The sequence below is a fragment of the Callithrix jacchus genome, chromosome 5 (assembly GCF_049354715.1).
Source record: "Callithrix jacchus isolate 240 chromosome 5, calJac240_pri, whole genome shotgun sequence".
NCBI classification, from domain to species: domain Eukaryota; kingdom Metazoa; phylum Chordata; class Mammalia; order Primates; family Cebidae; genus Callithrix; species Callithrix jacchus.
Genome location: NC_133506.1, coordinates 88,552,862 through 88,576,834, shown reverse-complemented (window position 1 = coordinate 88,576,834; position 23,973 = coordinate 88,552,862). Strand labels below are relative to the sequence as shown.

Here is a 23,973-nt window from a genome sequence, read left to right as displayed (position 1 = left end):
CGTTGGTTCTCAACTTTTTTATTTATTGACTAGAAGACTTTATTTCCAAGGGTCTTTCCAACTCTAAGGTTCTGATCCCATCATAATAAAGGTTTCTTCTAGGAATAGCAAAGAAAGAGAAAGTTTTCTCCATGTTCACAAGGTATACTTTTATGCATTTTTGTTCACTTTGCCAAAGATCTCCCTATCTTTGCTTCCTTGGTATTAAAATGGAACTACCATGTCCCCAACTTGGGAATCATATTGTACCTGTGAGGCTAGTCTTCGCATTGCCTCCTCCTGCCGCCTGCGCATTTCTGGGGTTCCTGGGCAGCTTCCACTGGTGATAGATGAGTGGGCTGAAGGTGGCTGTGTGAGTGGCAGCTCTCTGTTGGCATCCACATCTGTATTAAAAAGATTTAGATGTTTGCATCAGATAATCATAAAACTTTAAAGGAAAAATGGCTGAATTCTATTTGTTCTATGATCTAACAATTCTGCTTCTAAGTATATACCTAAGAAAAATAAAAACACATTCCACCCAAAAACTTGTACAATAATGTTCATAGAAGAGTGATTCGTAGTAGCCAAAAGTGGAAACAACCTAAATACCCACCTACTGATGAACAGATAAAACACAGTATATATCCATTCAATAGACAATAGTCAACAATAAAACAACCCAACAATAAAAAGAAATGAGATACGGATACATGTGAGAATGGGGATAACCCTTGAAAATGTTATGCTAAATCAAAGAAGTCAGTAAAAAAAAAAAAAGGCCCATATATTGTTTGATTTTGTTTACATAAAATGCCCTGAATAGGAAAATCCATAGAGACAGAAAGTAAATTAGTGGTCACCTAGGACTGGAAATAAAAGGGTTAAGAGGAGAATGGGGATTGACTGCTAACAGGCATGAGCTTCTTTTAAGGAGATGAAAATGGCGTAAAGTTTGATTATGATGATTGCTGTACAGCCCTTTGAATTATACTAAAAATACTGAATTGAACACTTTAAATAGGTGAATTACATGGTATGTGAATTACAGCTCAATAAAACTGTTTGAGATTTTAAAAATTCAATTTGTTCTTATTTAGAAAATATATTAGTAGAAATTATAGACTATATTTATGAATAAAATAGTACTTTAAAAATGGATACCAAAGTAAATATTAGAAGTTGTTATTTGATGGCCAATAGCCATTGAAAAGAAGGAATAGGAAAAAGTAGTCCTCATTTAACTCCCTACTAGTAGGAGTGAATTTAGACTTCTTTCATTCAACTGGTGCAATAAATTTCTTGGTCACTGGATAGAGTCCTGGATAACTGCAGGGGGGGTGGCTATGGGAGATGGCAATAAAAAAAGGCTGAAGAAATTAAAGAAATGTGTGACTTTTTTTTAAAATCACGGTTGAGGTGAAGTTCAGTGATTGCATGTCACTGTATTATTTCTGCTGTTCACTTCCTCCCCCTACTCTATTCCCCTTTATCTGGTATTTGATTGTGTGGGTAATTACTGTCCAAATACCCTCTGTCTTCTAGGTTTTCCTTTTGTAAATACCCTCTTTTTTGTCTGAATGCCTTACTTTCTGTTTGGTATTCAGGCAACAGTAGAAATAAAAGTTAATATGGAGGCTGTAGTCAATGTGCATAGCAAACTGGCAAAAGAGACTGCTAATATAAGCAGAATAGGGAGGGTAGGATTTATTTACTTAACAGCTGTTTGGGCACTTGGCAGCTGCTGGCAAGTATCAAATCCAAATTAACTACATTGATACTTTTAGTGATAGGAACATACAGTCTTGTATTAGAGCTTCCCCAACTACTACTATACTGAGAATATCTGTAGTTAATGTAATAATTCTGAATTATACAACAGGTCTGTTTTCACAAAAATATTTTTGTTCTTGTGTGTGTGTGTTGGGGGAGCTGGATAATGGTGGTAGTGGTAGAGACTGACAGGGGTGTCAGGTTTGGGAGAGGAGGTGGAAAGCAGGATGACAGGCTAGTGACTGCCTTGACAGCTTTTCTATATCCTTCCAGGGAAATGACAAGGAGGGGGTGGGCTAGGGTGCTGAGTTTCTGTGGGGGAAGGACAGCCAAGCAAGGCAGTACTGAAGGCCAAACTTCTCCCACTTTCCACAGCAGTAGTGCTCAGCTTTTCTTTCTACTGTTGTCTGAAAACCAAACATAAAGAAGGCAGGGGCAGAGAAAGAATGACAGATGATGCAGAGACAGAAGTTGGAAACTCCAATAATTTCCCATGTATTGTTATTATCACTACAACTATATAATTGGTACCATCACCCAAAGATTAACAAAGCCAGTGAGGTTCCAAATAAACCCATCCAAGCTCAATGTAAGTTAAACTCTAAAAAATTAAGCCAACCCTCCATATACAGATATCATTCTTATTCTTATTAGTGAAAAAAACTTCTGCTGCTGCCAGTAACATATTCAGCACCAGTTCATACAGGTAACAGTTAGAATTGTGCCAAAAAACAGCTTGCATTTTATCAGTCACTTACTCTTGACCCTTCTTTTGGTTTTGTTAAGATGGCAGCGGTAGAATATAGTTTGGCTGTCAACAAATTGTAACAAAAATTATTTTGTATAAGGTAACATTGGTTCTGAGTAATTCTGATGTATAGAGCCACATGCTTTATTTAGCTCTCTTGACCCCTTTCAAATTCTGAAAGCTAAGTGTCAGGCCAAATCTACAGTCTCAACAATGAATGTTTATCTCATGAATGGGGAGTGTCCCGGTGTTTCTGGAGATTCTCCGGAAGGCAATGGATGTTAGAGAATAACTCAGTGAACTATCTTTAAAGAATCTTTGCTTTGGGGAGCAAATGGGCTTTCTAAAAACTTTTTCTCCCCGCATCCTTCCCCAGGCTCATAGGGACATCCCCAGGTACCTTTCCTTTCTGGGAAAGCAGCTCTTTTTGTCTTTGGGATTTACTTTCTGTTATGCATGATTCTACCACTCTGTTATCTGCAACTCTGATATACAGAGGAATCACAGAGACCTTGAGTTTTCTGGTTTCCTTTCTGACACACTCAAATAGCAAGCCACTTGCACTACTCAGATAAACAGCAGTTTGGAGTGATAAATACTTAAGTACTCAAAGAAAAATACTGGAATAGTGTGGAAAGTTACTTTTAATCATGAAAATATATTTTCAGAATCAAAATTTCAGCAGACACAATTCTGAAAGATCAACTAGTCACACTTCTTCATTTTATAAATAAGAAAACTGAGCTCTAAAGAATTAAAGTAAAATTCTCAAGTTCACAAAATCTATTCAATTTGAGTGCTGGGGCACAAACCCTGGGCTCTTGACTCCCACAGTACTATGTCAATCTACCTCATAAGAGCTTCATTTAGAAACTAGCAATATATGCCTCTGAAGAAAAGAATTCTTCTATAACAATTCTTACCATACCCTGGTAAGAGGTATTTTTATTCAAATAGTTTTCTTCTAAGACACTAGTTCTTCCATGTTAGACATCCATAAGTTTACCAGAGGCAATCTGCTTCCTTAATGATACAAGCCTGCTAACTAGCTTCAATAGGAAGCCAAGAAGTTTGGACGGTCTTCAGTGAGTTCCTGTTATGTGTCTAGCACTGTGCTAGACCCTGTAACTACTATTATCTCACACAAACCGTTTCTAGTGGTTGCTGTCTGAAAGTCTGTGCTGGGCAAGATTACTGATTTGGACTGGCAGAGCAGTAGTTTCTTTTTTTGGTTTTCTTCTAACAGAAACCAGGTAGACAGGTTCTATACATATAGTATGTACAAGAAGAACATTGATACATTTCTATTTATTTTCTTAACTAAAGTGAGTTTCACCAATAAGGAGAGGCAGCATAGCAAAATGGGTAAGAGAATGGCCTCTGAAATCAGACTGCTTAGTTCCACCATTTATTGGCTGTAAAACCTGGGAGAACTTACTTAACCTCTCTGAACCTCAGATTACTTACCTGTGAGACGAAGACAACTTAACTAAGCTGACCGTAGAATTTGATGAATTAATATTTGTAAAGACCTTAGAGAGTATCTGGCACATAGTAAGTACCATATGAGTGTTTAAAAGATAAATTAGTAAGATCCTGGTGGTGATTATTAAGCTGCCCCCTGCTGTGATGAAAGAAGCTGAATACATATGAGAGCTCAGCACCTTTTCACAAGGAAGCAGGAGAACCCCTTCAAGGACACAATGAAGCTCAAGTCCAAGCAGTACAATGCTGATGTCAACAGCAAAGAAATGAAGGATGCAAACAGATCGTGCTGGCAAATCCAAGATCTGGGCACAGACTGAGCAAAAGCTGACAGTGATGAATGCAAATCACTCTACTGGCAACTGCTGCAGTTATCGAAAAGACAGACCAACTGTACAGCCAGCATGGAAGAGTCATAAATTTATTCCACGAGAAAGGTTTTCTTTTTTTGTAATGCTTAGGTGACTATTGGGTATGTGGGTTAGATGTAAATAGAGTATTACATTCTTTCTCTGAACTCTGAATGAATAGTCCTCACGTGGAAGCCAGCTTTTGCAGATGAGAAAATAAGAGGATATACAACCTAATATAAATATGTCAGAAAAGCTTCAGCACCAATGAAGCAGGGAGTTCTTTAAAAAGGAATACGTACGTTTGGGGGAGGCATGTGGGCTGTCTGAGGCGATCTGTCTCATCCTTGTACCATGGCAGCTGAGGGCCACCAGTCTGGAGATGATGGCAGTTTTGCCAAAGCCAATGTTTCCCACAATCACTACTCCTTGGTTCACGCTGGTATTTGAACTTTGAAGTTGAGCATCTATTTCGTGGAAAACCCAATCTCGGCCAACAAACACTGACTCTGTAGTGATGCTGGGCACTTCAAAGAGCAGAGGCTTCAAGGAGATATCTGGAGGCCTATAAGGTGCAAAGCGAACTGAAAGGAACAAGAGAACACAGAACTTAGGTCAAACTGTCAACATTGAGAGAAACAAAGAAAAAAATGCAGTGTGGTTTAAGAGACGAGTTATAGTATGATGGCATTCTGGGCTTATTCAGAAAGAATGTACCTCTGAATATTGATTCTATACAGATAAGCAACGCGGGTGAGTTAGAGCTATTTGATACTCTAGATTGCAGAACACAAACACTGATAAAAATCAGTAATGATTTACTCAGTCAGTCAGAAAGTCGGGATGATATTTAAAATTATTACAGGAAAGGGATGGGCCAAGCACCAGCAATCAGTACGGATGCAAGCCCAGTGAAGCAGAGGATCCTAAAGGCCTCCTGTTATGACTCAGATAACCTTTTAATTGTTGGATTGTGGGGAGGTGCAGGAGTGAAGTTCCTGGTGGAAAGGCCAGGCTGTGGCGGGGCATCCAGACAGCTTACGACAGCAGCTCTTTACCAATCAATAATAAGATATTTCAATATCTAACAACCAGTATGGCTATACCAGTATATATCAGTTGAAAATCAGTCCTGAACAAAGCAGTATAGAGAGATTACTTGTTTCTTTAAAAACACCAATGAGAATAGTAATTCCTTTAAGTTCATGATGGTATTTAAAAAAATCTAGTAGGTATTATTATTAGGGGAAGCAAAGCCACTAGAAGCTCTGATGGTTTAAAAGATCTTAAACATTCTAAGCAGTTGAGCAGAAAGCAGGCCTTCATTCAGTGTCTCTGCACCTGTACTGCTTATATTGATGCCAATTAAAAAATAATTTTTGGCTTATATACATAGCTTGGGGATAGATCCCCACTGCTTTTCTCAATTTTTTTTCTGTTCTTATACAATTATAGGATTTGCTAAGTACCAAGAATAAGCTATACTGTCAACAGTTTCTAAAAATGCAGAATTGATGTGATGTGCTTTAAAAGAAGATCTACTAATTGTATTGATGGTAAAAGAAGTCCTGCCTGACGGTCCATATCTGGGTTAAATGGCCTCCTCAACTGTTCCCAGAGCAGCTCGAAGATGTATCACTTTATCTGTCTGAAACCAGGTATTTCATTTTTGTTTTGTTAACCTTAGCACATTGCCTTGATACATATTAGGTGTTCAAAAAATGCTTAAGGAAAGAATTAGTTAAAAATAAGGTGCTATACCCTAACTCAATTTTTCAAATATTCTGGAGCACAAGAAAGGCCAGGAGTGGGAAGGGAATGGAAAGAAGAGAAAGAGAAATCACAAAGGGGAAAAATGAGATAATTTATACTTGGTACATTATTCTAGAACATACTTGAACCACTTAGGCACCATAAGGTGAGATATAGAGACGGCAGCTTACATGAGAAAACACAGACACATAAAAATTCTAAAAGTAGTGCAAATTATTTAAGATATAAAGCCAAGTTCTGACAACAGACGCAAATAGTTTCCTGTATCAGTTTTTAAATGCCTCAAGTTTTCATTAACTAAAGAGGGGTTGTGGGAGTTAGAGGAAGCTGTGGAGATACAGCTACAGGGTCACTTATAATTTCCGGATTCACATTTCTGCAACAAAATTTACTTTTATTTATTTATCTATTAATAATTTCAACTTTTATTTTAGATTCAGGGGCACACATACAGATTTGTTATCTGGGTATATTGTGTGATGCTGAGGTTTGGGGTACGAATGATTCTGTCCCCTCAATCTGTGCATGTGCCCCTGAATCTAAAATAAAATAAAAAATTAATAATTTCAACTTTTATTTTAGATTCAGGGGGCACACATATAGATTTGTTATCTGGGTATACTGCATGATGCTGAGGTTTGGGGTACAAATGATTCCATCCCTCAGGTACCAAGCATAGTACCTACTGGTAAGTTTTTTGACCCTTGCCCCTCCACTTCTTCCCCGGTCTAGCAGTCCCCAACATCTGTTGTTACCATCTTTATGTCAACAAGCCATGGGCACTCATTGTTTAGCACCCACTTAGAGGTTAAAACATGTAGAATTTGTTTTTTCATTCCTTGCTGTGTTAATTCACTTGGGATAATGGTCTTTAGCTGCATCCATGATGCTGCAAAGGACAAAGCTTCATTCTTTTTTTATGGCTGTGTGGTATTCCATGGTATATATGTACTGCATTTTCTTTATCCAATCCACCACTGATGGGCACCTCGGGAGATTCCATGTCTTTATTCCTGTGACTAGTACTTTGATGAACATATGCATGCATATGTCTTTTGGTAGAACAAAAAAATCTATGATTTTAAAATCCATACCTGTAATTATAGGATTCAATGAAAAATTAAGACTTTAATTTGCCACATTCCTTTTAAAATCTGCTGTCTTAGAGCTAATAGTTTCTATTTTACTTTTCTTAAACATTATTTTACTAAGATATAATTCACAAGCCATAAAATTCACTCTTTAAAAATATACAATTCAGTGGTTTTTAGTATATTCACTAAGTTCTGCAACCATTGCCACTATCTATCCCTGAACACTTTCATCACCCCCAAAGAAAACCTATATCCATTAGCTGTTTCTCATTCCTCCTAATTGCTGGCAACCAGTAATCTACTTTCTGTCTGTATAGGTTTGCCTATTCTGGACATTTCATATAAATGGAACCACAGAGTATGTGGTCTTTTACTTCTGACTTTTACTTGGCTTAATATTATTCTTTATTTTTATTGCTGAATAATATTCCATTGTATGGATATACCATATTTTGTTTATTTATCAGTTTAAACATTTGAGCTGCTTCCACTTTTTGGCTGATTAATTGCTGCTATGAACATTCATGTACAAGCTTTTTTGTGAACATATCCTTTCAATTCTCTTGGCTATACATCTAGGAGTGGAATTTCTGGTTCACATGGAAATTCTTAGGTTCACCTTTTTGAGAAACTGCTCAATTGTTTTCTCTATTTGGCTTTTACTATATTTTTATTCACTATATTTTCACTATAGAAAACTTAGGAATAGCAGGTAGATAACATAATAACTGTTTCCATTAGCTAGGAAGAAATGCTATTAACATGTATTCTGAGTTTCGTCTGTGCCGTGTATACTTATTTTAAAGACAAAACTGGGATCATACTATATATACTGTCTCATCATTTACTTTTTTCATTTAGCAATATAATGTGAACATTTCTCTACATGATAAAACATAAATATATGTTATCATATTTAATATGTGTAGATTCTTCCATTATATGACTAAATCGTAACTTACTTAGCCAGTATCTTACTGTTGTATATTTAGATTACTTTGGTTTTCCACTGTTATCATCATAGCTAACAATGAAATAGTCTTTACTATATGCCAGAAGCTGTTTCTAAGCATTCTAACTTGCACAACAGTTTGAAGATGCTTCCACTTTTTGGCTGATTAAATGCTGCTATGAACATTCATGTACAAGCTTTTTTTGTGAACATATCCTTTCATATTCCTCCATACAAAATGGAGGCAAAAAGAGATTATTTGCCTAAGGTCTTTTTACCAATTTGAATCTTATCTACTATGCTCTAGGTTCCTCTCATGAAAAGCAGTACTACAACCAGTTGTACAATAAACATCATCGTATATTTACACCTTGGCACACCTTCCTTATTTACTTGAAACAAAATGCTAGAAGTGAAATTTCAGGGTCAATGGGTTGTGTTTTTGATAGACCTTACCAAACTGTTCTCCAGAAAGATTATACTAGTTATGCGACAATAACCACATCCCTAACAGTCTCATCATCATAGGGTAGTATTATTATTCTTAACCTTTGTTAATCTAGTTAAGAATGGCATCTCATTATTTTTAATATATATTTTGAGTATGAAAAGTGATTTTTGTGAGAAAGGTGCTTTTTAAAAAACATTTGTATTGGCTATTCTGCATCCTTTGTGAATTGCCTGTTCATGTGATTTCTACTGGAATGCCTGTCTGTCTTACTGAATTTGTGAGAACGTTTTTAACCCTAAGGACATTAATCCTTTGCCTTTCATATTTATTGTTTGCAAATAATTTATTCAGTTCTTTGCCTTTAAAATTTTTCTTTCTTCTTTTTATTTTAGAAGTAATTTTCTTTTTTTTTTTTTGAGACAAAATCTTGCTTTGTCACTCTGGCTGGAGTGCAGTGGCATAATCTTGGCTCACTGTAATCTCTGCCTCCCAGGTTCAAGTGATTCTCCTGCCTCAGCCTCCTGAGTAGCTGGGACTACAGGCGTGTGCTACCACACCAGGCTAATTTTTGTATTTTTAGTAGAGATGGAGTTTCACCACATTGGTCAGGCTGGTCTCCAACTCCTGACCTCAGGTGATCCGCCCACCTTGGCCTCCCAAAGTGCTAGGATTACAGGCATGAGCCATCATGACTGGCTTCTTCCTTTTAATTTGTAAAAGTTCAAAAAGTTTATATGGCCAAACTTATTAGTCCTTTTCTTTGTGGGTTCTGCCTTTAGTGCTGTTTTTGAAAGTTCCTTCTTAATCCAAGCGTACTGCGGTGAGCCGAGATCGCGCCATTGCACTCCAGCCTGTGTAACAAGAGCGAAACTCTGCCTCAAAAATAAATAAATAAATAAAAACATTAACATATTTTTTTCTAGTGCTTTTTTGAGTTTGGCAGAGAGTAGGGGTCTAACTTTATTTTTTTTCCCAAATGGTTAACACATTTTCTCACTGACAATTTAAATTATCACTAATTTATAATGCTTACTTTACCTTATTTATATTGGGTTTGTTTTTAAGTTATCTAGTTTGTTCCACTTATCTGTAAGTCTCTTACTTCTGTAACCATGTCATGCTGATTTAGTTGTTATTATGTATTAGGTAACTGTGAGTCTCCCATCATTATTCTTATTTTTTTTCAATAGATTTTGAAAAATACATAGTTTCAAAAATAATTTCCGGAATTCGTTTGAAATTTACCATAAGAAATACTCCATTTAAGTTTCACTAAATAGTAGATTTCTTGAAATAACTATAAAACATTTTCTTAAACCAAAGATAGATAATTATTTCATGTTAGCAGATATACATTTGAAAATAATGATTTAGTTTTGATGTCATATTTAAAAAACCCAGATAATTCACATGACAATTTAGAAAGCAAACATTTAAAAATGTTTATCTTTGAAATAAAGGAATAAATACAAATTAAAGAAAACTATATCTACTATTAGAAAAAATAGGGTTTTTTGGGTATATAATCATATTCAAAACCATCTTTTAAAAAATGTTAGTTTTTTTAGTTACTGGTAGCACTGTAAATTTATCCAACTTTTAGTGAACTGACATTTTGCAAATGCCAATTTGACCTTAAAATCCTGTTCTGGGAACTTATTTGAAGGAAATGTTTCATAAGCAAAGTGCAAACACACATACACACTCACATGTCTTTTGCAGCATGTATGCTGTTAGTAAAGATGATTTAGTAAACTATGGTATGCCCACCAAAAATTACATAGACATTAAACTAGAAAGTAATACTATGCAGAATCATGGAAATGTGGAAGTATTTATGAAATAAAATTTAGTAAAACAATAAAAAGCAGAAATATATATTATGTTACAATTTACAGTATATACAGATGGAAGGTAATAATATTCCAAAGAAAAATAGTGAAGCTATATGATATGATTAATGATATATTTAATTAGAATTTAAAAAACAATTTTCAGTAGGAATATTAGCTATATTTTTAAAAGGCTGAAAAATGAACTGGTTATTTTACCCAAAGACAAAATAAGCAAATATTTTATCAAAGTCACAAATTATTCTGCCATGCATGGGTGAATATAACTACTGCCAAATCCAACAACTAATTAAACTACATCAATTGAAACAAACAAGCATATATAACCTGGCTATCTCACTTCTACTGTTACTGTGTATACATTTTTAGAAAATTAAAACAAAGTATATGTAGCTAAAATGTTTAACTATTGTAGCTATTATAGAATAATTTTAAAAATAAAAAAAGTATAAATATATAAAATCAGCTATTTCTGCCAGAGTCTGAATGTCAGTCAGGCTGAGTACTTGGTTTATACTTCCTTTGATTGATAGGTGGTGATGACCCATTTAAGTGGACCTAATACTAAGCCAGGCTCACTGGAGAGGGAAGACAGACCAGAGATACCCTGAAGACTACTCATAACAATAGTCCCAGAAAATGTGATGAAGTCCTGAACCAGGGAGATTCCAATGAAACTGGAAAGAGTGAAGACATGTGTAGGACCTGTCAAAAATTAGATGTAGAGAGATACGGAGGGGAAGAAACCAAAGATTTTCCCACAGTTTCAAGTCTGCCGGATTATGGAGCTGAAGAGCACCAAAATAAAAATATATGAAGAGAATTATTATGGGATAGAAATAGCTTTCCTGCTTTCTTTCTGTTATGTAAAGGCCTCTCCCCACTATGAATTAGAGCTAAAGTCTCAACTTCTGGGAGGAAAGAATTAAAACTTTGGATACATTAGAGTATGCTCAAATTTAAATTTCAACTGCAGTAAACAAAATTGTTACTGAGTTAGTATCTATAGAAAATCAAAGAACCATACCAATATTCTTCTGTGATTATGTGACAGTTCTATACTCATACGAGCCCTGAAAATGTAGCAAAAATCCTTTTTTTCTTTCTTTCTTTTTTTTTTTTTGAGACAGAGTCTTGCTCTGTCACCAGGCTGGAGTGCAGTGGCGCAGTCTCGGCTCACTGCAACCTCTGCCTCCTGGCTGGGTTCAAGTGATTCTTCCGCCTCAGCCTCCCGGGTAGCTGGGACCACAGGCGCGTGCCACCACGCCCTACTAATTTTTTTGTATTTTTAGTAGAGACGGGGTTTCACTGTGTTGGCCAAGATGGTTAGATCTATTGACCTCGTGATACGCCCGCCTCGGCCTCCCAAAGTGCTGGGATTACAGCATGAGCCACCACACCGGGCCCAGAAATCCTCTATACTTAAGGCTTTTATTTTATGCAGGCCGCTGAAATGAGGAATATGTATAGGATGAAGGTCTGAATACCTTAGACAAGTTAGCTGATAATTATTTTTAGATTACATTAAGGGGAAAGAAACTTACATGAACTGATATAAGCACTTGCTAACATAGGAAAGGGCAGTAGGCTGAGAAGAGTAAGGAGCTCATAAAATAAGAACTAACGAACTAGAAGTAGCAGAAAAGAAAGGGACCTTCTCATTAACTACTCCTATTGCTACCCGCAACTGAGGCTGGAATAACCAGTACTGGCACTGGGCCTGTCTGATGATAAAAAGAACCATATCACTTCCCTACACAAAACCCTCCAGTGGTTCCTTATTGCATTTAGAATAAAATAAAAACTCCCTACCTTAGTGCTCAAGGCTTAGATGATCTGGACCCTGCCTACCTACCCCTGCAGGCATCTCACATCACTTCCCCTCAATCTGCCCCAGCTCTTCTGGCCTTTCAGTTTCTTGTTTTAGCTTAAATGCTCCTAGTTAGAGGGGCTTCCCATGGCAATATTTTAAAATTGTTTTCCCTACTGTTCATCATTTTTTTTTTTTTTTAAAGACAGGATCTTGTTCTGTTGCAGAGGCTGGAATGCAGTGGCAATCATAGTTCGCGGCAGCCTCAAATTCCTGGGTTCAAGCAATCCTCTTGCCTTAGGTTCCCAAGTAGCTGGGACTACAGGCATGTGCCACCATATCCGGCTATTTTTAAAAAACTTTTTGTAGAAACGGGGTCTTGCTATTCTGCTTAGGCTGGCTTTGAACTCCTGGCTTCAAGCAATCTTCTTGCTTTGGCCTCCCAAAGTGCTGGGATTACATTGGTGAGCCACCATGCCCAGCCCCCATCATTTTCTTTTAGCCAGAGGGCTTGTTTCTCTTGGAGAATTTATCAAAAATACTAATTATTTTATTTTCTTGTCACATATCACAATCATTCTATCAGTATATAGTCTGGGGTACATAGTAAAGGCTCAGTAAATATTTGTTGAATGAATGAATATTGAAGAAAGGAATCAAAGCGTTCTATTAAAATAATTTTTATATATTAGTAGAGGAGACGAGTGAAATATTCTGTCATTATATCAGAGCCCACACACAGCTTGAGTATAATTAAAATGAAAGTTCCTGCTATTTAACTAAGAATTAAACTTAACCAGGCAATCCCAGTCTGTCTTCAAGTCTTACAAATTTTTCCTTCGAAGGATCTTATATGGGTCACCTCTGTTCACTTCCAACTGCTCCCACCTAGCTCATTTTGCTATGTTTACTCTCCTTGCTTCCTATCTGGTTTCCCTTACTTTCTGCCTCAGTCAATCCATTTTGGATATTCTACCAGACCAATTCTCTATTACAATGATTGCATTGTGTCTTTTCCCTTCTAGCGCCTCTGAAGATGCAGTTTTCTGCTGTATCAAATCCAGGCTATGCTCTTCCCCAGGTTCTGATGGCTTCCTGTAACATGGCTCAATTCTGTCGTGTCCACTCCTCACAGCCCACCACCATGTGCTATTTGAGGCAGACAAGGCAGTCTTCGCAGAGTACCCTGACAAACTGCTCCATCCCAGTTCCTGTGCCTTGGTGCAGGTTGTTCTTTTTACCTGAAATGCCCTTTTTCTTCTCTTCAAATCATGTTCATATATTATGGTCAAGGTTAATTTTCATTTTCTTCATAATATCTTCCTTAATCAATCTAGTCCTCATTTAGTTTCCTCTTCCCAAACTAAGTTTACTCCAAATAATTTAGTGCTTAATTTATACTACTTAACATTTTAAAATCTTGTCTGTCCAACCAGATTGCAAGCTCTTAAAGAAAGGATAATGTCTGGCAGTTTTAAATATAGACTACAGGTGACAGAAGAAAAAAGGGAAATGATAGGGGGCAGAGCTAAGATGGCCAACAAATAACAAGAGCTATTTACGACAAACCCACAACCAATATCATACTGAATGGGCAAAAGCTGGAATCATAGTAAATCCTATTCAACAAAGTATTGGAAGTTTGGGCCAGGGCAATCAGGCAAGAGAAAGAAATAAAGGATATTCATATAGGAAAAGAGGAAGTCAAGTTGTTTCTGTTTGCAGATGACATGATTCCATATTTAGAAAATCCCATCATCTCAGCCCCAAAACTCCTTAAGCTGATAAACAACTTCAGCAAAGTCTCAGGATACAAAATCACTGTTCAAAAATCACAAGCATTCCTACACATCAACAAGAGACAAGCAGAGAGCCAAATCATGGATGAACTCCCATTCACAATCACTACAAAGAGAACAAAATACCTAGGAATATAGCTAACAAGGGATGTGAAGGACCTCTTCAAGGAGAACTACAAACCACTGCTCAAGGAAGTAAGAGAGGACACAAACAAATGAAAAACATTCCATGCTCATGGATAGGAAGGATCAATATCATGAAAATGGCCATACTACACACAGTAATTTACAGATTCAATGCTATTCCCATCAAACTACCATTGACATTCTTCACAGAATTAGAAAAAACTACTTTAAATTTCATATGGAACTGAAAAAGAGCCCATATAACCAAGACAATCCTAAGCAAAAAGAAGAAAGCTGGAGGCTTCATGCCACCTTGCTTCAAACTATGCTACAAGGCTATAGTAACCAAAACAGCATAGTCCTGGTACCAAAACATATATAAAGACCAATGGAACAGAACAGAGGCCTCAGAAATAATACCACATCTACAACCATCTGATCTTTGGCAAACCTGACAAAAACAAACAATGGGGAAAGGATTCCTTATTTAATAAATGGTGCTGGGAAAACTGGACCCCTTCCTTAGACTTTAGACAAAAATTAACTCAAGATAGATTAAAGACTTAAATGTAAAACCCCAAACCATAAAAACCCTAGAAGAAAATTTAGACAGTATCATTCAGGACACAGACATAGGCAAAGACTTCATGACAAGAACTCCAAAAGCAATTGCAACAAAAGCCAAAATTGACAAATGGGATCTAATTAAACTAAAGAGCATTTGCACAGCAAAAGAAACCATCGTTAGGTCAGGCGCAGTGGCTCACGCCTGTAATCCCAGCACTCTGGGAGGCCAAGGTGGGTGGATCACAAGGTCAGGAGATCAAGACCATCCTGGCCAAGGTAGCGAAACCCCATCTCTACTAAAAATACAAAAAAATTAGCTGGGCGTGGTGGTACATGCCTATAGTCCCAGCTACTCTTGAGGCTGAGGCAGGAGAATTGCTTGAACCCAGGAGGCGGAGATTGCAGTGAGCTGAGATCACACCACTGCACTATGGCCTGGGTGACAGTGCGAGACTCTGTCTCAACAACAACAACAACAACAACAAAAACCATCACAGTGAAAAGGCAACCTACAGAATGGGAGGACATTTTTTTCAATCTACCCATATGACAAAGGTCTAATATCCAGAATCTACAAGGAACTTAAACAAATTTACAAGGAAAAAACAACCCCATCTAAAAGTGGGCAAAGGATATGAACAGACACTTCTCAAAAGAAGACAACAAACATACAAAAAAAAGCTCAACATCATTGACCATTAGAGAAATGCAAATCAAAACAACAATGAGATACCACCTCACATATCAGAATGGCAATTATTAAAAAGTCAAGAAACAATAGATGCCGGTGAGGCTGTGGAGAAATAGGAATGCTTTTACACTGTTGGTAGGAATGTAAATTAGTCCAATAATTGTGGAAGTCAGTGTGGCAATTTCTCAAGAATCTAGAACCACAAATACCATTTAATCCAGCAACCCATTACTGGGTATATACCTAAAGAAATAGAAATCATTCTACTATAAAGACATACGTACACATATGTTTACTGCAGCACTATTTACAATAGCAAAGATATGGAACCAACCCAAATGCCCATCAATGATAGACCAGATAAAGAAAATGTGGTATATATACACCATCGGATATTATGCAGTCATACAAAGGAATAAAATCATGTCCTTTGAAGGGACATGGATGAAGGTGGAAGACATCATCCTCAGTAAACTAACACAGGGACAGAAAGCCAAACATTGTATATTCTTACTCATAAGTGGGAATTGAACTATGAGAACACATAGACACAGGAAGGGGAACAACACATACCAGGGCCAGCTGGGGGTTGGGGGACAAGGGAAGAAAGAGCATTAGGACAACTAACTAATACATGCAGGGCTTAAAACCTAGATGATGGGTTGACAGGTGAAGCAAACCACCATGACACATGTATACCTATGTGACAAACCTACATGTTTTTCAATTGAATCCTGTAACTTAAAGTAAAATAAATCAATAAAAAAAGAAATCCTGATTGTAGGTTTTTATATATATTCTTCACAACATTTTTTAAAGTCAAGGTGAACATAATATAAAATTAACCACTTTCAAGTACATTCACAATGTTGCACAACTGCCACTTCTATCTAGTTCCAAAACATTTTTGTTGCTCCAAAAGAAAACCCTATATTACTAAAGAGTTATTCTTCATTGCTCCCTCCCCAAGTCTCTGGCAAACAACAATCTGCTTTCCATGTCTGTGGTTTTACCTATTTAGATATCTCACACATGAGATATAACATTTTGTGTCTGGCTTCTCCCACTTAGCATGATTCAAGGTTCACTATTGTCATAGCTTGTATCAGTACTTCATTCCTTTTGATGGCTGAATAGCATACATTGTATGTATATACCATGATGCTTATCCATTCACTGATGGATATTTGGACTGTTTCTACCTTTGGTACTATGAATAGTGATGCTGTATACATTCATGTGTATGTATTTGAGCCCATTTTCAATTCTTTTGGGTAAATACTTAAAATTACTGGATCATATAGCAATTATATGTTTAGCTATTTGAGGAACCACTAAACTGTTTTCCACAGAGGCTATACTATTTTACATTCCCACCAGCAATGTACAAGAGTTCCTATTTTTCCAAATCCTCATTAACACGTTAGTTTTTAAATTTTTTTTTATTACAGCCATCCTAGTGGGTGTAAAACAGTATCTCATTGTGATTTTAATTTGCATTTCCTAATGACTGATTATGCTGGACGTCTTTCCATAAGCTAGTCATCTGTATATCTTCTTTGAAAAATGTCTATTCAAGTCATTTATTCATTTTTAAATTGCACTGTCTTTTTGTTGCTGAATTGTAGGAGTTCTTTATATACTCTGGATACTAGACCCTTATCAGATACATGATTTGCAAATATTATCTCCCATTTTGTAGGATGTCTTTTCATTTTCTTCAGTGTCCTCTGATGTACAAAGATAATCTTAATGAAGTGCAAAATACCTTATTTTTTGGTTACTGTTGTTTCTCATGCTTTTGGTGTCATAGCTAAGTATCTTTTGCCTAATCTAAGGTCATGAGGCTTTTTCCTATGCTTTTTTTTCTAAGAGTCTTACAGTTGTAGCTCTTATCTGTAGGTTAGGTTGTTGATTCAGTTTGAGCTGATTTTTCTGTATGGTATGAGGTAGGGTCCAACTTCATTCTTTTGCAGGTAGATATCCAGTTGTCCCATCATTATTTGCCAAAGAGACTATTCTTTCCTAGACTTGGCACCCTTGTTAAAAAGCAATTAGCTATAGATGCATGGGGTTTATTTCTCAACTTTCAATTGTATTACATTGGTCTTCATGTATATTCCTATGCCAGTATCACACTGTTTTAATACAGCTTTATGATAAATTTTGAAATTGGGAAGTTTGACACTTCCAATTTTGTTCTTCTTTTTCAATACCACTTTGGCTATTCAGGGCCCCTTGCAAGTCCATGTGAATTTGAGAATTACCTTTTCCATTTCTTCCCAAAAGGCTGTTGGAATTTTTGCTAGAGATTGTGCTGCATTTGCTAGGGATTGTGCTATATTTGTAGATTGTTTTGGGTAGTACCAACATCTTAACATTAAACCTTAATAGAGTATACAGAAGAAACATAACTGCTTTTTGTGAGCTGATATTATATCCTGAAACTTTGCTGAATTCATATTATCGGCTCAAGTTTGTTTGTTTGCTTTTTGTAGATTTTTTTTCTAACCCCTCCACTTTCTCTTCTCCTTCTGAGACTCCCAAATGCACAGTGGTAAACTTGATGACGTTCCACAGGTCCTGCAGGCTCTGTTCATTTTTCTATGTTCTTTTTTCTTTCTCTTCTATAGACTGAATAATTACAACAGTTTATCTTCAAGTTCACTATTTCTTCTGCCTACTCAAATCTGTTGAACTTCTCTGGTGAATTTTAAATTTTATCTATTGTACTTTTCAACTCCAGAATTTCTATTTGTTTCCTTTTCATAATTTTTGTCTCTGTTGATATACTCTATTTGCGCATACATTGTTCTCTTGGTATCCTTTCATCTGTGGTTTCCTTTAGCTCTTTGAGCCTATTTAATATAGCTGATTTAAAGTCTCTGTCTGCTAGGTCCAATGTCTCAGCTTCCTCAGGGATGGTTTCTGTCAATTTACTTTTTTCCACTGAATAGGCCATACTTTCCTATTTCTTCTGAATATTATAATGTGGTAACTCTGTATATCAGATTCTGCCTCCTTCACAGGGTTTGCTGTTGTTGCTTATTTTGGTTATTTTGGTCCTACTGTTGTCTATTTATTTAACAACTTTTCCAAATTATTTTTGCAATGACTGTACTCCTTATTATGTGTGATCACTGAAGTCTCTCTTCTATTATCTCAGTGGTCAGCCAGTGATCTGACAGATTTCCTTCAATGCTGAAATTTATGCAGGAAAAAGGAAATAGAAAGATCAGCTGGCCCCATGACTTGGGGAGATGAAAAGGAAGGGAAGATAAACCTTACCCATGACTGCCTCAGTTGTGGGCTCTCCTGACAAGAGGAACTATGGGCCCCTCAAAAAATTCTTACAGCATTTTTATAGATTAGTCTAATTAGGCCTACAGAGATGTAAGGCCACATAGTTAAAGAACTAGACCCAAAACCTTGTTCCCACTCTAAAATCCAGATCTTTTCTGTTATGTTGTATCTGTTTGTTCTACAGGATTTGATTATTAAATCTGAATGTGGCATGAATTATGCCACTGGTGACCAGAATTGATTAGGCTTATATGACTTCCTAAGCCAGCTTCTTTCCCCTTACCTCTTCTTATACTTCCCTTCAGGAATTGCATGCTTGGCCAGAGACAGCCTTTCCAGGGTGGAGAGCTATTCAGAGACTTAGTTGCTTTCTAAATAGACTTATCTCTTCAGGTCCAAGATTACTTTACATGTTGTTTCAAAGTAGGCTTTTACAAATATGACTAATGCTAATTTATAAAAGGGAATTATAGACTCAAAGGCCTCAGTTTTTGAGAAATAGTCTATTAAGAAAACTTGTTCTCATGTTGACATAATGCCTCATCATATTTTATTCTACTGAGAAAGCTTTGACATTTTAAAAAGTTATTTAAAAATTTTCTAAAAATGTAATTAATTCACAAAAGCTTCATGAGAAGAACACACACAAAATTAGCCCAGTACCATATGGCAAAACAACTGTAGACACCACGAACAGCCCAGAAATGGATAGTTTCTGTACCTCAAAACCTAGGGCTTTTATCAGATCAATATGATAAAAGAAAGCCATACCTTCTACGTACTCAACTATAAATTTAGAACATATGAACAAGAAAGCACTGCTGGCCTGCATCATGGGCATGGATGTAATGAATATTCTCTGTGGGGTTCACATTCCTAAATAAATGTTTCTTTATTTTGAGTATCTGCTGGTTTCCAAGAGATTTTCTAAGGCAGAAACCACTGAAGTAATTCAGTGACAAGTTGCCATTGCAACTATAGCTGAACTAAGGAAAAAAGATGAACTGATCCGTACCACTGAGCAACACAATGTGACTTTCTTAACCACAGCATCCAGAAAATGGTAAAACCAATGCAGCAACAGAGCCAGAAGACCACTCCACCCTTCTAGAAGCATTCCAGTAAAGTATACTGATATCTGCAGTTTACTTTGAAATGCATAAAAAATGATAGGTACATAAAGAGATAGGTAGATGAACAGTCGTGATAAAATAAGACAGTATAATGTTTATGATAAAATCAAGATGGTGGGCATAAGAGTATTTGTTGTAAAATTCTTCCATTTTGTATAGCCGGAAATTTTTCTAATAAAATGTTTGAGGAAAAATATAAAGTGGAAAAGCATTCTAATATGGCACACAAAAAAGACAGACTTGGGAAAGCAGTTTCTTTTTTTTTTTTAGAGACAAGAGTCCCACTCTGTCACCTAGGCTGGAGTGCAGTGATGTGATCACAGCTCACTGCAGTCTTGACCTCCTGCGTGCTCAAACAATCTCCCCATCTCAGCCTCCTGTAGCTGGGACTACAGGCACATGCTACCATGCCGGCCTAATTTTTTGTATTTCTTTGTAGAGACGGGGTTTCACCATGTTCCGAGGCTGGTCTCGAACTCCTGAACTGAAACAATCTACCAGCCTTGGCCTCCTAAAGTGCAAAGTTTGGATTAAAGCTGTGAGCCAACATGCCTGGCCTAGTAGTTTAAGGGATTTAAGAACTCGTCCAATCTTTAATCACTGTGTCTATCTCTTCAATGTAAATTAGGCTTGTGGCAGACAAATGAATTCTTTCTAGGAAGGTTTCTGTGAGACCATCAATAAGTATAATGATATATCTAGGCTTAGAAAGAAAATTTAGGGGCTGGGTACAGTGGCTTATGCCTATAATCCCCCCACTCTGAGAGGCTAAGGTGGGAAGATTGCTTGAGCCCAGTAGTTCAAGACGAGCCTGGGCAACATGGCAAAACTGTGTCTCTATAAAAAATACAAAAATTAGCTGGGTGTGGTGGCATGTGCCTGTAGTCCGAGCCTGAGGTGGGAGGATAGCTTGAGTCCAACAGGTGGAGGCTGTAGTGAGCTGTGATTATGCCACTGTACTCTGCGGGTGGGAAAAACCCAACAACAACAAAAAAACCTTACCTTTTTTCAACTAAGGCAAAGAGTAAACCTTTAAAAAACAAAGAAAAACGTATTAAGGCTAACAGATCTGTCCAGATAAATGCAAATATAAACAGCTGCAGCTAGGGGGAAGAGGGGAAAAGGAAGTGGGGGCCCTAACTGGATTTTGACTAATGCATATTTATTCATGGAAAACAACCGTGAATCATTTAAAAAGAAGTCAGTTACAGGACTGGCAGAAGAAAGTGTGTGTAACACAGCCAAAGTCTTGTGCAAATAAAAGCAGAGATGTATTTCCTCACATTCTTCTATAATGACTATAAAGTCTAGCCTGTAAGTACCTCTGTTCCTTAATTTGGGGCTTGTTTTTGGTGTTCACACCATACATGCTATTCTCTACATAAAACAGGGAAAACACATGTGCTTCAGACAAAACCTGGTATCACATTAGCACCAAACATAAGGCAAAACACACACTTACTTTTTCTTAATACTTAAACCATGGTAGAAGCTCGTTTTTCTACTGAGTTTCTAGAAGGGCTCATTCTTCCATTTATAAGAGTCAAGTCTGTTTATTCTTGGTGCTCAGGAATAGGACTAGAGTAGGCTGTTATTCCTATCCCAGGAAATAAATTTTTGAAGAATATAAAGCAATTTGAATCAGGTCCTAAAAGACAGTCTAAAGATAATGGTCTGAAAAAATGTTCATTCTAGATAAATTCTGTTAAGAAAATGAGAACAAATAAAGCAGAATAACTTTTTTTGGGTGAACAGGGAAACACACAGCAAGGAGGGTAAAACCGGAGACTCCGAGTCAGGCTGCCTCAGTTTGTATCCTATTGCTGTGCAAGCTTAGGCTAGTTGTTTATGTCATTGATATCTCAGCTTCTTCATGTTTAAAATAGGGTTAATGATACTGTGTAGATAAAATGAGTTAATACATGTAATATGCTTAAGACAGTGGCTGTGTTAGCTGTTATGACCATCCATATCATGAAGCCAACAGAGACATCCAGTGTAATCATAATTGCCCCTTCCCACATACACTTATTTAAAATAAAACTAAACAAAAAGGATACCAAAACACATTGGCCTTTTTTGGGCCATCTTTCCTTTGATGCTGCTTCTTCACTTCCATTCTTCCTTTTACCACCCAACTTTTGGAAAGAACCATGTTTGCAATTTTCACTTTCATAGCATTAATTTATAGCCTGGCCTCCACCCAAAATACTCTGTTCTAATTGTTTTGGTTAAAGCCACTAAAGACTTTCCGTTAAATCAAATTATTTATTTTCACTATTTAACTCACCCCACCATAATCACCCAACTATTTATGCTTCTTACTCACTTTTTAGGATTTCACACTGTTTACCCATCGCTACTTTTTGAAATAGTCTCCTTTCTTGGGTTTAATCATGACAACACGTTCTTCTAGTTCTTGTCTTCTACTCCTGATACAGGCTCAATGATTCCTGCTTTCTGCCCATCTTTAAAATACCGCCAATCCTAGGTTCTATATTTTAATGTTTTTTTCTTCTCAATCTCAAAGGAACAGACTAGTGTCTTTCATAATAATGTAAGTGTTAATAGTGCCCAAGCCCAAGTTTATATTCTATTCTAGACCTCATTCCTGTACAGCACTTCAGACAACTTAGAATAGTTATCTACTTGGATATCCAATAGAAATCTCAAACTTAAAATGTTTAAAACTAAATTTATTTATCTTACCTTAATCTATTCTTTCTCTGCCATTTGTTATCACAGTTAATGAAATACCACCATCTGTCTGGTCTTCCAAGATAGAAAGGTAGAACTTACCGATAATTACTTCTTCCTTAATCATTACAACTAATTTGTCACAGGTGTTAACAATTATTTTTGAGGAACATCTCTTACATACAATCCCTTTCCTCTTTTCCCATTCCACTGCTATTTATAGTGCTATAACCTTGGAGGGGTTGCCGGTTCACTCTAAGCCTCAGTTTTGTCATCTGTAGAATAAGGATAATAAGAGCATCTACCTGATAAGGTTAAATGAGAAAATGTATGTTAAGTCCTTAGCTCAGAACCTAATGAATTCTCAATGAAATGACAGCTATATAATTTAGGTTCTCAAGATGTTCTGCTTTTATTTTAATGAATAATCTTGCATCTCTCACATTCCTTTTGTATAAAGCCACCAAATATCTGTATCTGACATGATTATGTCCACCCCTACACTGCTACCCTTGTATCTCATTAACTCACCCCACCATAATCACCCAACCTGGTAATGTGTCACTACAGTTTTTGTCACAAGGTATGTACATTTAATAATGCTTAGTAAATGAATTTGTGAATCAAGCTAATATGATTTCCATTCTCAACTGCAGAGAAATGTGTACAGACTTGGTTTTGGTAGAACAGGAAGGCTAGGGGAAGACAGTTAAGGGTGCAAATCCAGCCTTTGAAAATCACTGCTCTGTACGGTAATAATAAAAGAAGATGAATCATTTGTTTGCCATCTTTCAGGAATATATTCCCTGTTTAAAGGCTACTGTCATAAACAAGAAGACCATTAAATCACAAGAGAGGGAAGAAAAATAATTTTCCAAGCTCTGTGCATGTCACAGACAAGACCTGGATACTAGCCAAGGCACTGTTAATTAATGAGTAGTATTTCCCATAGGAAGCTGGGGGAAGGCGAAAAATGCCTCAGAATTAGTATTTAGAGAGGACAGTATGAATTTTTTTTTAAAGATTCACTTTCCTTTAGAAAAGTTATTGAGAAGGCTGGATCCACATCCATCCATTTAGTAACTAAAGTCTTGCTAATGCTACATGCAGAGTTTATTGTTATGTAAACAATGACTCATTTAATTCTTCAATATTTTAAGTACAATATGCACCAAATATCTGTATGTGACATGATGATGTCCACCCCTACACTGCTTACAGAGAACCTAATTTTAACTACCAAGACAGTTACTTTCTAATGAGACATTGGTTTATGTTTTGGTCTATTTAATCTATAATATTCTTTTTAAAAATTTGACATGAATTTCCATTTCTGGCCAACATGGAGTAACCGGGTCTAGATTAACCCTCACACCTAAAACAATAAAC

General features: G+C 36.6%; 1 protein-coding gene across 12 annotated transcripts in view; it reads right to left on the bottom strand.

The window, feature by feature from the left end:
- Positions 1 to 23,973, bottom strand: part of TANC2 (tetratricopeptide repeat, ankyrin repeat and coiled-coil containing 2) — a 440,895-nt gene that overhangs the window by 129,694 nt on the left and 287,228 nt on the right. For all 12 annotated transcript variants that reach the window (XM_035300383.3, XM_035300386.3, XM_035300388.3 and 9 more), the window contains 2 exons: positions 4,638 to 4,919; positions 250 to 383 (listed from right to left, as the gene is read on the bottom strand). In XM_035300383.3, coding sequence (XP_035156274.1) covers positions 250 to 383; positions 4,638 to 4,919 — 416 coding nt within the window. The remainder of the gene's footprint in view (positions 1 to 249; positions 384 to 4,637; positions 4,920 to 23,973) is intronic.